The sequence below is a fragment of the Macaca thibetana genome, chromosome 13, assembly GCF_024542745.1.
Source record: "Macaca thibetana thibetana isolate TM-01 chromosome 13, ASM2454274v1, whole genome shotgun sequence".
Lineage (NCBI taxonomy): Eukaryota > Metazoa > Chordata > Mammalia > Primates > Cercopithecidae > Macaca > Macaca thibetana.
The window spans coordinates 53,021,403-53,037,403 of NC_065590.1; the positions used below are offsets into that span (position 1 = coordinate 53,021,403).

The following is a 16,001-nucleotide window of genomic DNA, read 5'->3' on the forward strand; positions in this document are numbered from 1 at the left end:
AATTAACTTCCTATTCTTCTGAAGCGTGAAGGGAACCGGAGAAAACATGTAGCTTTGCAGCCTTTTATGACTTGCTTTCTAGAATCATTTATGACATGCGAAAGTATGTTGGTATAGCAAAGGTCCTAAGTGAAAACAGCAGGTTTTCTGTGTAGCGCAGAACCAATAAAATAAATGTAATGTTAATGAGAACACGAACATTAGGACTGATAGAATTGTGGATCTTATGCTCATTTTCATGGATAAACAGTTTACAATTTTAGAATTACCTTTTAAAAATCTGCATTTAAATTGAGCAATTTAGTTTAAAACTAGATGACTCTTACTTAGCTGTTAATTCTATACTTTGTTGCTAAATGGGATTCTTCGATCTAAACTAAAAGAAGACCCAAGATCTGTCCTTTTTGTTACTCTGATATAAAATGTTTATTATTATAAATCAATAGACAGAAAAGCATAAATATATGTGAGCAGATGGCCTTTTTATAAGCACTTTGGAAATGCCCAGAAATAAAAATCACAGCCGTGGTCTTCAGGGAGCTTTAAACATGGTTGGATAGAAGTTTGCCCTGTTTTTTTTTTTTTGCTGGGCAAACTTAAATGTTCTCTGAACTGTGTTTTTGAATTGCTTAGCCTTTTTATAAGAAAAAGAAGAACCTCCCTCTCATGACCAGAGACAGTGCTTATTGATGGCCCTTTGGCCATGTACTTTTTTTTTTTAATTTTAGAAGTCATCTCGTGAGTTGTAACCTAGTTGCCTCTTCAGTTAATTTTTCTCTGAGTAGTTTTGAAATTAAAGAGGATTTCTACTGCTCCAAGTAATGAGATTATAGTTTTCCTTTCTTGGTTATATAATATATTGATTATTTTTGATGAGTTTGCTTTCTGTTACTCCTTGGAATTTCTTTGCAGATTAGTTCCTAAACTTTCAGAGAAGTTGGGTAGACTTCTGGACTTAAGAATTTCAGAAAGCTTAATAAGAAAGTATCAGGTGGAGACATTGCCTGAAAGTTACTCCTTTCCCATATATGTATATATACATTTTTTTGAGATTTGGGAATTTTATTTTTACTTGTACATATCATACTGTAAGTAGTCACACATGTATTTTTAAATTCCAGCTCAAAATTACCTAGTGCTCCATTGTTTGTATTGTTTGTTTGCATTTGACTGCTTGACTATGATCTAGTAAATATTTAAATATTCCATTCTGGTCATGTGTTTAAACCAGTACACGTTGGCCTTTTTATTAAAAAAGAAATGTTGATTATAAATTCATACATACATTTTTATGTTGGTCTCCTGTATTCACTTGAGGCAACTACACGTTGTAAAGTAAGTTATAATTTTTAATGTTACTGGACTAACTTTATAAGTATCTGCTCAAAGAGATGCTATTGTTCTTTTTGATAATTGTTGCTGGCCGTGAAGTGCCTTGGAGGGTTATCGAACTCATGAATTGGTTGTGAAAGCTAATTTCTGATGGAAACACCCAGATTTTGGTCTGTCTGCTGCTTGTGTTTTGATGTAAAAGTATTTTAGTAAAAATTATTTGAAGTGTTAAGCCACTGTGTTGATAAGTATGGTGTATGGTCATTGCTGCCTACCTTGTAAAGACTGAAAACAATTTGTTCTTTTCCCAGTGTAACATTTTTTCCCTTTAGTTCATACCAGAGACAACGAAATGAGGGCAAAGGAAAGAGTAGATTAGGGAGTTTAAGTAGTGAATCCTTGCAGGTGTGTCTGTATGAAAGGGAAGGCTTAGTTATTACATATAAACAAATAATATCTGAATGTATGAGCTTATCTCAGAGGTATTTATTAATTGAATTAGATGTGTTCTTAAAATATACCAATCTAATTATCAAATGGCTTTCCCCCCCCAGTTCTGTAGAAAATATTCTCAAAACACTCGTGAAAAGCTGCCGACCGTAAGTAGCTTCTCAATTTATAAAGCCTCTTGTTGTTTCTGTGGGCTTTTCCACATCTTTAGTATGGTTTGAAGAGGAAATGAAAAGTATAAATCGTTCCTGACATTGTGATGTTAGTCACTGAGCACAACATACCATTTCCAGTTTGTGAACTGAACTTCTCAGATTTCATTTAGAAATTTAGAAATTTTAAAGTCATCCATTGTAAAGTAAGAATACCGTATTTTACATAAAATCGTCTTTATTTGGAAGCATTTCCTAGAGTATTGTTGTTATTCAGATAAAAAATGAGTAATGCCAATAAGGTGGTTCATAACTTTTTTTGTCAACTATGTTCTGTAGAATATTTAAATATCCCATATTCTTTTCTTTTTATTTCAATATTTTTTGTAGAGAGTGGGACCTTGCTGTGTTGCCCAGGCTGGTCTTGAACCCCTGGCCTCAAGGAGTCCTCCCACCTTGGCATCCCAAAACATTGGGATTATAGGCGTGAGCCACCACTCCCTGCCAGTTATCCTGTATTCATATGATTAAAGATAAATGTGAATAAAATTTAATTTTAATTTTTTTGGTTATCTTTAATTTTTTTTTTTTTTTTGAGACGGAGTCTCGCTCTGTCGCCCAGGCTGGAGTGCAGTGGCGTGATCTGGGGTCACTGCAAGCTCCGCCTCCCAGGTTCACACCATTCTCCTGCCCCAGTCTCCTGAGTAGCTGGGACTAAAGGCGCCCGCCACCTCGCCCGGCTAATTTTTTGTATTTTTAGTAGAGACGGGGTTTCACCGTGTTAACCAGGATGGTCTCGATCTCCTGACCTCGTGATCCACCCGCCTTGGTCTCCCAAAGTGCTGGGATTACAGGCGTGAGCCACCGTGCCCGGCCGATTATCTTTAATTTTAATTAAAGCTCAATTTTATGTACTTGAACTTTTTTTTGTTGTTATCAAGTTATTCTAAGACTGTTTAGATGGTATGGAATCAGTGAATCCTTTTTGATGAAAAGCCATGTATTATATGCTTGTAATATTCATCTTAAATACATATTTAATAAACCAGATATTTATTGCTGACCTTCTGTATTACTCAATGTTGGGCAAATGTATTTGCGGAGTATGAGATATCTGTCTCTCAAGCGACGTAAGATTCACCCTGAGTCATAAGCACCAATGAACAGTGTCATTTTATGTGAGGCAGTTACCCTCTTGGCCTGTGTTTCCTCACTGGAAACTAGATTATCACTTCAATACTTACTGGCTCATAGGTAATTCATAGAACTCCAAGTTTTCATTTTGGATTACAGTGTTAACAGTTGACTCAGAAAACTTATTAAGGGGAATTGATCCTTGATATGTGAGATCTTTGAAGGTGGAGCATAGTTTGTTTTTGGTTTTTTTAAAATTCCAATCTGTTACACAAGGACCTGACACATAAATGCTTTGTGAACTCAACAGAAGTATTCTTAGAAATATAATCTTATTTTTCACATAGAAGATTGCAGTATTATTTTAATTAACACAAGTATATGAAGATATCATAGGATTAATAATACGATGTGTGGGCCAAGCCTATAAGTCTATTTGAAAAAGTTTTCCAACTTATTTGGAAAGAATCAGAATTTTTCATATGCTGTTTGTATTTTAAAGCTCTTAAGGCTGGATGCGGTGGTGCTCTCCTGTAGTACCAGCTACTTGGGAGGCTGAGGTGGGAGGATCACTTCAGTTTAAGAGTTTGGGTCCAGCCTAGGCAACATAGTAAGACTCTGTCTTTAGAAAAAAGAAAAATGCCTGTTAAGATGTATTTAGCCGTTATACATGTATCCTCTTTATTTACCTTTGTTTTGTGTATATACGCACACTTTGGATTTTAATTTTGTAAATCTACTCCAGGGTCACTCCTGCCCGTTTCCTACAGTTATGGAATATCACAGCCTGTAGACCAGATCATCTAGTCCTCTTGTATAGGGGAGGACTCTGTGTTCCAAGGAAGGTCAATGGTTTATTCAACGTGCCTAGAGATTGCTGGGCTGATGTTCTCTTTCTCATCTACTGGTAATCCTTTTCCTATTTAGGCTAGATTCTTTATGACAGGATTTTTTTTCAATTGCTGTTACATAGCACAAAGGAAGTAAAACAAAAACCCTGTTTACTTTTGTAGGTTACTTGAGTGACTCATATTTTATCTGAGTTTTGTCAACTTTATAGTGTTTGGAAAAATTCCCTTAGACAAGAGGAGAATTTACTTTATGCCAAGTATAATGGAGAATTTTATTTTATTTTATTTTATTTATTTATTTTTTTGAGACGAGTCTCACTCTTGCCCAGGCTGGAGCGCAATGGTGCAGTCTTGGCTCACTGCAGCCTCTATCTCCTGGGCTCTAGTGATCTCCCAACCCCAGTTTTCTGAGTAGCTGGGACTACAGGTGTGTGCTGCCATCATGTCTGGCTAATTTTTTGTAAAGACTGAGTTTTGCCATTTTGCCCAAGCCGGTCTTGAACTCCTGGGCTCAGGTGATCCATCGACCTTGGCTTCCCAAAGTTCTGGAACTACAGGCATGAACACCTCGCCCAAATGGGGAATTTATTTTAGTATTGTGAAAATGTGTGTTAGTTTGGACATTTGTATACTGTGTTACATCCTATGATATATATTCTCCTCCTCTCCCGGCCTTTTGGTAAGTTATATATATTGCTGTTGTAGAGCTTTTAGCCAATAATCAGATACATGAAAACCTTCTTTTTTTATTAGGTATTTTCCAGCAGATGCCACAGCTGAGATGCTAGAAGAATGGCGACCTTTAATGTGCCCTTTTGATGTAACCATGCAAAAGGCCATCACTTACTTTGAAATATTTCTTCCTACCTCCCTTCCTCCAGAACTTCATCATAAAGGTTTTAAGTAAGTATATGCATATCTTGACAAATTCTAAAAATACAGCAGGAAATACACATATAGAAACTAGTAAAGCAATAACAAGTAGAAAAATCGTTTTTGCAAACTCAGCCATTATTGTACTTCAAGTTTATTATACTTGAAGTGTGTTAAGGCTAAAACGGTTATAAGATTGAAAGTAAAGAGATGACACCCAAATAAGATGAGGGCTTTAATTTAAGAAATTAAGAGAAAGAAAGAATTGCCAGAAGGGGTAATAAAAGGAAAACAGATAAAAGGAGAAAGTCAGGGAAAAGGAAGTAGAAAATTGAAAGCAATTGTTAAATAAGAATGGACAGTACTTAGTAATGAAGCAGAAGTTTAATTTGTGAGATCAGATTTCTTAAATCATGAAAGGAATATTCAGACAAAAACTCCATTATTTTATTAAGTTTATAACTTCAGTATTATTTTTTTCTAGTTATGTAGTTATCAGTAACAATAGATTATAAAAAATACAAAGGATACCTGGCATTGAACTACTTTAAAGTCACTTGCTATTCATAACAACATTTTTCTTTTTTAGACTTTGGTTTGATGAATTAATTGGCCTTTGGGTTTCGGTGCAAAATCTCCCACAGTGGGAGGGGGTAAGTATACCTTTTTTCCCCTATAGTTTTGTTTTTCTTTTCTTTTCTTTCCCCACCCCCCCCCATACTTTTTAAATTTGGAGAAAAATATTAATAGATCATTTGGTAAGTAACTTGAAGTTCCTTAGGATTGGCTGTTAGCCCTGTTATGATCAGTTCCTTCTCAATTTTATATTATTTTATTTGTTGTATTCTAACAAAAGTATACATTTATTTTGGTTTTATCAGTATTTAGGAGTATACACATGTATTGTAAAATGCATGAAATGTAAGATCCTGTTGTTTGTTTTCTTTGGTACCTGTACTGTCATGGTGCTGGACGTATAGTGGATATTTTCAGCATATTTGTTGGATTCAACTTTTCTATATTCATTGTGGATGGTGCTTTGTCATTTTACTTTTTAGGAGCATTTTACCTGCAGCTGATTTTAAATGTGTGACGTGAATCAATTTACATTTGGAGGTTTTTTTTAAAAAAAAAAAAACTAAGTCATAAACTATTTAAATTGATTGCACTAATGATTGCTGAAAAGAACAAATGGAGGAGGGGTGTGACTATGACACTTAACAACAACAACAAATGTATTAACTTTGTCCTTTTTGTTTACTTTCAGCAACTAGTAAATCTCTTTGCTCGATTGGCTACAGATAATATAGGGTACATAGATTGGGATCCATATGTACCAAAGGTAATTAACATTTTGGGGGAAAGCCAGTCATGATGGTATGCACCTGTAATCCCAGCTGCTCAGGAGGCTGAGGCAGGAGAATCGCTTGAACCCAGGAGATTGAGGTTGCAGTGAGCCAAGATCGCACTACTGCACTCCAGCCTGGGTGACAGAACTAGACTCTGTCTGGGGAAAAAAAAGAACATTTTGAACATAAATACAATAGCGCCGACAACAATTCTGTGTTATAAAGGAGAAAGGTTTTTTCTATGCCAATTCCAAGTGGCACATAAAATTTTCTTTGATCATTAGTAAACACATATACAAATGATTTACAGGGCTGGGTCCAGTTACCTTTTCTAAAGGTAATTAGACCACATGAAGGTATCATAAATGTGTTTTCTTATGCAGGATATGAACTATGAGTATCAAAAGTAATTTGGAAAGTACTAAGTATATTATCAAGAGCATCGTACATTTGTACCTTCCAATGCATTTTGTGTATCGTATTTGGTTGCTCCTCTGCAGTGTTGCCCACTTTTTAGGTCACATTATATATTTTCCTATAGTAAATAAAGCTAGATATTCCAGGTGTATCTTCAGTATTATTTCACCTGCAGTAGAATAACCTGTGGAGCTGCAGTAGGGCTGGGTGATTCTGATGCACACACTTACATTAGAGCAAAGCTGGGGAGCAGCTGAATGCAAATGCTCTGTTTGCTTTTGCTTGTGATGTCTTCCTCTCTTGTTTGGCCATTAGAAACTAATTGAGGAAGAGAAATCGTTTCTCCTCACCTTTGGGCCCCTACCTATTGGTAATGATAGATTTGGAATATAAATTTAATTTTATTATAATATAGTTGTTAAGTGATTGACTAAAATACAAATTCTTAGGGAAAAATCAAATCACCATTAAAATTTTGAAAGGGAAAGCAATCTGCTAGAAGATACTTGCATTTAGGTTGGTGCTGTTGTGCATGCTTGACATGGAATAGGAGCTTAGGAAAAACTATTCGTGCATTTGGGACAAGAAAGGAGTCAAAATATTTCATGTTTAGTCACAGTATGTGTGTTTTTGCCTTTTTATATTTAGCCATAAATAATCACATTTTGTCTGTTCTTTGGATGCATGGACACAACTGCTTTATGTCCTTGTGCCTGTGACCTCAGAGTGTCATACAGCACATCTGTTGATATTTATATGTAATTTTTAAAGAGTAAAGCAAGTTACCAAATACTATGTAATTTCACTTAAAAACCCTTGTGATAAAATGAGAATATCTTCAGTAACACTAATATACAGCACTTACTAAAGAATTATTTTGATACCTGCAAATATCCTTAATTATTGTTTTTTCTTTTAAAAGATATTTACAAGAATTCTGAGAAGCTTGAACCTCCCAGTGGGAAGCAGTCAAGTGTTAGTCCCAAGATTTTTAACAAATGCTTATGATATTGGACATGCTGTAATATGGATCACCGCCATGATGGTTTGTAATACATTATATTTGTTTTCTATAGTTTACTCCTATTTCGTGTTAACTTTATAAAAATTCTGGATAGTCACAGAAGTTGATAACAGTGGCTTGGTTGGTGACGTGATTCTTGGATATTTTCTGATGTCGCAAGCTCATGTTTATCAAATCCAGAATATAGTGGTACCATTTTGAAATCTCCCTAACCAATAGACATTATAAGTAGAGTCCTAAATTAGAGTTTTGAGGGATTTGCAGTGTCTCACATTTTTACTGTCCGGGAACCAGACTTGTAACCCAAAAGACTTTCCCAAGGTAGGATTACAACTCGGGATTTGCGTGTGCTTAGACTCCATTACTTACTCACTGCTAATGTTCACATGAAACATTATATTGAACATAAAGCTTACTAACAAAGTAATCTTTGTGAAGGGAGAGATGTGAAGGATTATTTTGTTGACATCATTAAAGGAAAGTGAAGACATATTCACAAGCTTAGATTTCAGTGTCATCTTTCAAATAATATTAGGATAACTTTCTATTATAATTTTCTAGCTTATCATTCATATATTGCTTCTGCAACTATTTCTTCGTATTCCATTTTACACATTAGCTTGTTTCTGTGGAAAAGCCAATTTTTTTAATGTAAAAGTTTACTTCTTAAATTTCATTGTAAGAAAAACAAATTTAAGCCCCCTTTGTTTTTGCCATTTTATTGTTAAACAGAAAAATCTCATTTTTCTTAATTGGTAGGAGCAAACACTGAAGGATGTTTACTATCTTACATATGCAGTGAGTTGACACTGGATTTTTGGGGGCTACAGAATTGGATAGTGATTAGTATTAGTTATTGTTTGAATGAGTTTTGCTCTGCTTTCTCACACAGTTCTCACTGGCAGCTTCATTTTGTGTTAAGTGTGAAAATATGGCCAAGTGCCATGGCTCACGCCTGTAATCCTAGCACTTTGGGAAGCCAAGATGGGAGGATAGCTTGAGCCCAGGAGTTTGAGACCAGCCTGGACAACATGGCGAGACCCTGTACAAAAAAAACAAAAGTAAAGTAAAAGTAAGCATGGGCATGATACCACGTGCCTGTGGTACTAGCTCCTCAGCAGGCTGAGGTGGGAGGATCGCTTGAGCCTAGGAGATTGAGGGCTGCAGTGAGCCGTGTTTGTGCCACTGCACTGCACCCTGGGCAACAGAGGGAAGCCCTATTTTTTTTTTTTGAGACAGAGTCTTGCTCTATCGCCCAGGCTGGAGAGCAGTGGGGTAATCTCGGCTCACTGCAACCTCCACCTTCTGGGTTCAAGCGATTCTCCTGCCACAGCTTCCCAAGTATTTGGGACTACAGGCACCTGCCACCAGGCCTGGCTAATTTTTGTATTTTTAGTAGAGACAGGGTTTCCCTGTGCTGGCAAGGCTGGTCTCGAACTCCTGACCTCAAGTGACCTGCCTGCCTCAGCCTTACATCAGGTTTTTTATGCCTGATGTTAGCATTCTTGGTAATTTTAAGATGATAATCTTAGTGATAAATTTTAGTATCCAGGTTATTTGCTACAGAACAGTAAAATACACTGTTTGCTATCCCAAGTTGACAGGTATTTTTTTAGTTTTTTATGTTGGTTCAAGTAAGCTGCCCTTATTTGTAGTAGAATATTTTGAGTTGATTTGCATGAAGTTCATCAGGGAATTGTTTTTGACTCTTATTTAAAGGTAGAATTGATTTTTGTCATCAAGTTGACTATAAACTGCATTAGTGATTTACATATAGGCTTGGGCCTGTTGACCTCTGTTTTTATAGTATGATATGGGTACTGACATTTTTACTTTTTTATCTGGACAGGGTGGACCAAGTAAGCTAGTGCAAAAACACTTAGCTGGTTTGTTTAACAGCATCACATCTTTTTACCATCCTTCAAATAATGGGCGCTGGCTGGTGAGTAACTTCATTTTGCATTATAGGGCTTGGAATTTTAAAGATATAGTCATCCTTGACTATTGCCTATTGTGTGACCTATAATACATTTTCTGTCCTTCATAGCCTTAGCTATATGTAAATGCTTACATTTAAATTAAATTACTGTGTTGTAGAGCATATAAATTAAATAAGACAATATCGGTGTGGTAACTGTTGACAACATGCCTCAGTTTTGCAAAAAAATGGTAACAAAAATGGCTTAGAAGCATGGAACCATCTTTTCAGTTTTATCTTGTTACCTGTTTTTGTTGTTTTTTTAAGTTGGCCAGTTAAAATGGCTTTCATGTAATGGAAAATTTATGTGCTAGCAATTTTTTTAGACTGGAATTTGAAACTCATTTTCATTAATTATTAGGAATAATAGGAATTTATGATAATAGGAATAAATAATAGGAATAAAAGGAATAATAATAATTAGGAATAATTAATTGGTAACTTTTAATTCTGTCTAGTTATGCTGTGCAATTCTTTGTAATAAGATAATAAGAACTGTTATTTTAAAAATCTTTTCTCAAGAAGCTAGAGAGCAACCATGAATATCTATGTGGGAAAGTAGACCCTACTTAGAACTTGTTGCTTCTGTGTCCCCAGAACAAGTTAATGAAACTACTTCAGCGGCTGCCAAACAGTATTGTTAGAAGATTGCATCGTGAAAGATACAAGAAACCCTCTTGGTTAACTCCTGTGCCTGATAGCCACAAGCTTACTGATCAAGATGTTACAGACTTTGTACAATGCATTATTCAGCCTGTCCTCTTGGCTATGTTTAGCAAAACTGGTAGTTTAGAAGCAGCCCAGGCTTTGCAGAATCTTGCACTCATGAGACCTGAATTAGTAATACCCCCTGTACTTGAAAGGTAAGTGGTGAGTGGGAGTCTGAGCCATAGCTAGGTTTTTCTTTTGGTCTGCTCAGCTTGATTCTCTTTTCTCCTCTGTGGCTTCTTAGAGGAGAAGCAGGACATTTTAATGTAATGATTGGTAACTTGATAAAGGTTTATTGGAAAGAAAAAAATTGAAATGAAATGGGTAACACATCTTTTGGGTTATTCACACATTTTAGTTACCAAAATTTTGTGCTTATGAATTAAGATCTGGCCTTTTTTTTTTTTTTTTTTTTTTTTTTTTTTGAGACGGAGTCTCGCTCTGTCGCCCAGGCTGGAATGCAGTGGCCGGATCTCAGCTCACTGCAAGCTCCGCCTCCCGGGTTTACGCCATTCTCCTGCCTCAGCCTCCCGAGTAGCTGGGATTACAGGCGCCCGCCACCTCGCCCGGCTAGTTTTTTGTATTTTTTAGTAGAGACGGGGTTTCACCGGGTTAGCCAGGATGGTCTCGATCTCCTGACCTCGTGATCCACCCGTCTCGGCCTCCCAAAGTGCTGGGATTACAGGCTTGAGCCACCGCGCCCGGCCCGATCTGGCCTTTTTTTTAAGATCAAAATGTTGAGTGTCACTAAGGATTGAGAACATGGTAGTGAAAGTGGTTTTTGGATTTCTTTCTTAGAATCAGTGATAGAGAAGAAAATTGTATTTGTTATTTTCATGTATTATATCAGGTGTGTTGTTTTTACAGAGTAAATTTTATTTTATTCATTTTGGTTTGTGTGTTGAAATGGTAAGGAAAACTCTTTACTTACCTAGCCACTGTCACAGAATAGGCGTGATGTACTTACAAAGAGAGAGACAGCTACTTTTTTTTTTTTTTTTGAGATGGAATTTTGCATTAGTCCCCCAGGCTGGAGTGCAAATCTTGGCTCACTGCAGCCTCTGCCTTCCGGGTTCAAGGATTTCCCCTGCCTAAGCCTCCTGAGTAGCTGGGATCACAGGCGCCCGCCACCACACCCAGCTAATTTTTGTATTTTTAGTAGAGACAGGGTTTCACCATGTTGGCCAGGCTGGTCTGGAATTCCTGACCTTAGGTGATCCACTCTCCTTGGCCTCCCAAAGTGCTGGGATTGCAGGTGTGAGCCACTGCGTCCGACCTACTCTTAATTTTTTGAGAGCAATTTTTAAAGTAATTTGTTCAAGAGTAAATTACTTAAGCTTTCTGTTGTACCTCTGCTTCCTCTACTGGCTGAACTTAAGCTTTATGATCTCTCTCTAAATGTTTTTGTCAAATATAGAGGAGGAATGTTAGTTTTTAGAACCTAGAAGGATCTATCCATTGAGTTCCATAAAAATTTGTCCAAGGTCCCTAGTGGCAGAATTCAAACTATAGCCTATTTCCTGTCTTATTGTTGAGACAGAATAAGTATTGGTCATATTTACTTGGGGGGGAAGAGTACCATGTTCAAGGTCTTAACCAAAATGGGCCTCCATTATCTATAATTTTCAGCTGTTTATGCTGCCTTACCCGCCCTCATTGCCATAAATATTCAAGTTAGACAGCACTTCATTTTCCCAACGTACCTTATTTTTACATACACATCTTGGGGCATTGAAACTCTTCCAGCATATAGAACTTAATTAGGAAATGGAGTGGGGGAAGATAGGCAGTTTCCTGTCTGTCTTCAATCCCCGTATTCTTTGCTTCTTGGCCTCCACAGAGTAGCAGAAGCTAACAGTTAATGGCAGGTTCCCTGATGCTCCCTGGAGAGGTGGGACTTCATCTTTTTGCTTAGCTAAAATTTTGAAGTTTGGAGTGTTTTTGATGTTTCTTTCTCTCTTTTTTTGGGACAAAGTCTCGCTTTGTTGCCCAGGCTGGATGGAGTGCGGTGGCGCTATCCCGGCTCACTACAAGCTCCGCCTCCCAGGTTCACGCCATTCTTCTGCCTCAGCCTCCTGAGAAGCTGGGACTACAGGCGCCCACCACCACACCCGGCTGATTTTTTGTATTTTTAGTAGAGAGGGGGCTTCACGGTGTTAACCAGAATGGTCTCGATCTCCTGACCTTGTGATCCGCCCGCATCGGCCTCCCAAAGTGCTGGGATTACAGGCGTGAGCCACCGCGCCTGGCAGTTTTCAATGTTTCTTTACTTCCCCTTTGTTTTGTGATTTTCAGCTGATTAATTATGAATAGTGAGCTAAATTCTTAGTAGAAAGAACAAAGCTTATAAATAAATAGACCCATTTTTCTTTAGTCCTAAAATTTTGGACAAATTTAATACCAGCATATTAAGTGATATTGAATGCTTGGCCAAGATAAATAATAAACCAAATTGACAATACAATGACATTTTTTGAGACTTTCAATTGTAATTTTGTGCTGCTTTGAAGTGGCATGACCTTTTTAAATTTTTATTCTTTTATTTATTTATTTTGAGACAGACTCTCACTCTGTCACCCAGGCTGGAGTGTAGTGACATGATCTCAGCTCACTGCAACCTCCACCTCTCGGGTTCAAGCGATTCTCCTGCCTCAGCCTCCCGAGTAGCTGGGATTTACAGGTGCCTGCCACCATGCCCAGCTAATTTTTGTATTTTTAGTAGAGATGGCGTTTTACCATGTTGGTCAGGCTGATCTTGAACTCCTGACCTCAAGCAGTCCACCTGTCTTGGCCTCCCAAAATGCTGGGATTACAGGTGTGAGCCACCATGGCTGGCCAAAGATTTTATTTTTAATTAAAGCAAAACTTTTTTGAAAACTAAAAATGTAGGAAAAAAATTTTAGACGCTTAGTTTTACATCTCCAAGAAAGCTTCTGTTAAAGAGTTTGGTATGTTTTCTCCATTAAAAAAAATAATAGTAAGTGACTAGTCTGGCTTACGCCTGTAGTCCCGGGACTTTGGAAGTCTGAGGAAGATGGATTGCTTGAACTCAGGAATTTGAAACCAGCCTGGGCAACATGGCAGAACCCTGTCTCTACAAAAAAAAAATACAAAAATTAGCCGGGAGTGGTAACGTGTGCCCGTAGTCCCAGCTACTTGAGAAGCCAAAGTGGGAGGGTTACCTGATCTGGGTGATGTGGAGGCTGCAGTGAGCTATGATCACACCACTGCACTCCAGCCTGGGGCAGAGTAAGACCCTGGCTCCAGGGTTGGGGGTGGTTAGGGGAAAGAAACTGTGGAGTATTTGTAACTTGTTATTCCACTGACTGACCATTAGATTAGTATAATATAGATTAGGACAGCTGAAATAAAGCAGTATCTACCAGTTGATGTTCTTTAGGGGTTTTTTTGAGACAGAGTCTTGCTCTGTCGCCCAGGCTGGAGTGCAATGGCATAATCTTGGCTCACTGCAACCTCCACCTCCCAGGTTCAAGCGATTGTCCTGCCTCAGCCACCGGGGTAGCTTGGATTACAGGCATGCGCCACCACACCCCACTAATTTTTGTATTCATATAGAGACAGGGTTTCACCATGTTGGCCAGGCTGGTCTCAAACTCCTGACCTCAGGTGATCTGCCTGCCTTGGCCTCCCAAAGTGCTAGTGTTACAGGTGTGAGCCACCACACCCCGACTTCTACCAGTGTGTTCTTTTTTCACTGTGGAATTTGCATGAAAAGAGTTGGTAAGGTAGCAGGGGATTGGGGACATGTGCAATAAATAATCTGTGTATCTTTCCTTTATTTGTGTACAGTAATGTCTCCCCTTATTGGTGAGGGATGTGTTTGAAGACCCCCAGTGTATACCTGAAACCATGGATAGTACTGAACCCTATGTATACCATGTTTTTTTCACATACATGCATACCTGTGATAGTTTAATTTATAAATTAGGCCCAGTAAAAGATGAACAACAATCATAAAATAGAACAATTATAAAAATACGTTGTTCAATATAATAAAAGTTATGTGAATATGGTCTCGTTCTCAGGACACTGAAATACTTGGTTAACCTTTGTTAACTGAAACTACGGAAACTGCAGATAACGGGGCTACTGTAATTCTGTTAACTTTGATAGCAGATTTTCACTCTAAGTATTTTGCTGACTTATAAACCTTTAAGTCAAAGTACAGTTTATGAATTTACAATATTTAATGTATTATGGTATTATGCATATCTGTGATGGAGACTTTAAAAATTCTGTTTTCAAACTGTAGAACGTATCCTGCATTAGAGACATTAACAGAACCTCACCAGCTCACAGCCACTTTAAGTTGTGTAATTGGAGTAGCCCGCAGTTTGGTATCAGGAGGCAGATGGTTTCCTGAAGGTCCTACACATATGCTACCTCTGTTGATGAGAGCATTGCCTGGGGTGGATCCAAATGACTTTAGTAAATGCATGGTGAGTATATTGATGATTATACACTCTATATTTAGGTAGGAGGCAAAGTAACTTCTCAGTGACAAAAGGTTGGAGAACTTTATGCGTAAGCCTAATATAAATATGAAAATAAATATTGTATAACTTCATTATTAAAGTAACAGTTATTTATTTATTTATGTAGAGATGGAGTCTTGCTCTGTCACCCTGACTGGAGTGCAGTGACATGATCTCGGCTCACTGCACTGCGATCTGCCTCCTGGATTCTAGCGAGTTTCCTGCCTCAGCCTCCTGTGTAGCTGGGATTACAGGCACACGCCACCACGCCTGGCTAGTTTTTGTATTTTTAGTAGAGACAGGGTTTCACCATGTTGGCCAGGCTGGTCTGGAACTCCTGACCTCAAGTGATCCACCCACATCGGCCTCCCAAAGTGCTGGGATTACAGGTGTGAGCCACTGCGCTCAGCTGACAGCTAGTTAATTATGAAGACTCTTAAAGTGTTTAATTCTAAATGAGGAATACCCAGAGAAACTGTTGTGGGATTTTGATCAAGATAATTTATTGGGGTAATTTATTGTAGTTCATGGTATACTTGTATTTCTGAATTAGAATTATGTAATGTTGAAAATCCTTTGTATCTTTCCACAGATCACATTCCAGTTCATAGCAACATTTTCTACTCTGGTGCCTTTAGTAGATTGTTCATCTGTACTACAAGAAAGAAATGACCTCACAGAAGTAAGAGTATTTTATGGTTATAAAAGGGCGAAGATGTTCTAATTATTATTGCATATGCATAGTAACACTTGACAGTTTAGAAACAACTTGGGAAGGAAAATTACCATTTTGTGACTGGAATGGTACATATGGAGGGCCAGGACATCATTGGCAAGAGAGTCTACAGAGCACCCATCATAGGAGGTGGCTCAAAAATAGGCCGTTTCTATAAACTTCTGACATCTGGAGGTGTATTTCAGTTTTATGTCACTTTTCAATGTTTTGTTAAGCAAAAAATGGTGATTATTTTATTTTTCAATCATCTTAGGTTAGTAATAAATCTGTCCAAGGGATTGACATCTAATGAAGATTTTCTTCTTCATTTCTGTCTGGCTTTTTCAGAACTTCTCTCTCTTTTTTTTTTTTTTTTTTTTTTTTGACATGGAGTCTTGCTCTGTCACCCAGGCTGGAGTGCGGTGGTGTGGTATCGGCTCACTGCAACCTCCACCTCCTGGTTCAAGTGATTCTCCTGCCTCAGCCTCCCGAGTAGCTAGGACTACAGGTGCGCACCACCAG

At 37.8% G+C, this 16,001-nt stretch overlaps 2 protein-coding genes across 3 annotated transcripts in view; one reads left to right on the forward strand and one right to left on the reverse strand.

Annotated features, from left to right (window-relative positions):
- Positions 1-16,001, reverse strand: part of ACYP2 (acylphosphatase 2) — a 914,175-nt gene that overhangs the window by 377,720 nt on the left and 520,454 nt on the right. The gene's annotated exons all lie outside the window — the stretch shown is intronic.
- The window catches only part of PSME4 (proteasome activator subunit 4), a 106,477-nt gene that overhangs the window by 28,605 nt on the left and 61,871 nt on the right, over positions 1-16,001 (forward strand). For both annotated transcript variants that reach the window (XM_050753717.1, XM_050753718.1), the window contains 9 exons: positions 1,887-1,931; positions 4,673-4,822; positions 5,382-5,445; positions 6,060-6,134; positions 7,481-7,603; positions 9,432-9,524; positions 10,158-10,423; positions 14,542-14,728; positions 15,357-15,446. In XM_050753717.1, the coding sequence (XP_050609674.1) occupies positions 1,887-1,931; positions 4,673-4,822; positions 5,382-5,445; positions 6,060-6,134; positions 7,481-7,603; positions 9,432-9,524; positions 10,158-10,423; positions 14,542-14,728; positions 15,357-15,446 (1,093 nt within the window). The remainder of the gene's footprint in view (positions 1-1,886; positions 1,932-4,672; positions 4,823-5,381; positions 5,446-6,059; positions 6,135-7,480; positions 7,604-9,431; positions 9,525-10,157; positions 10,424-14,541; positions 14,729-15,356; positions 15,447-16,001) is intronic.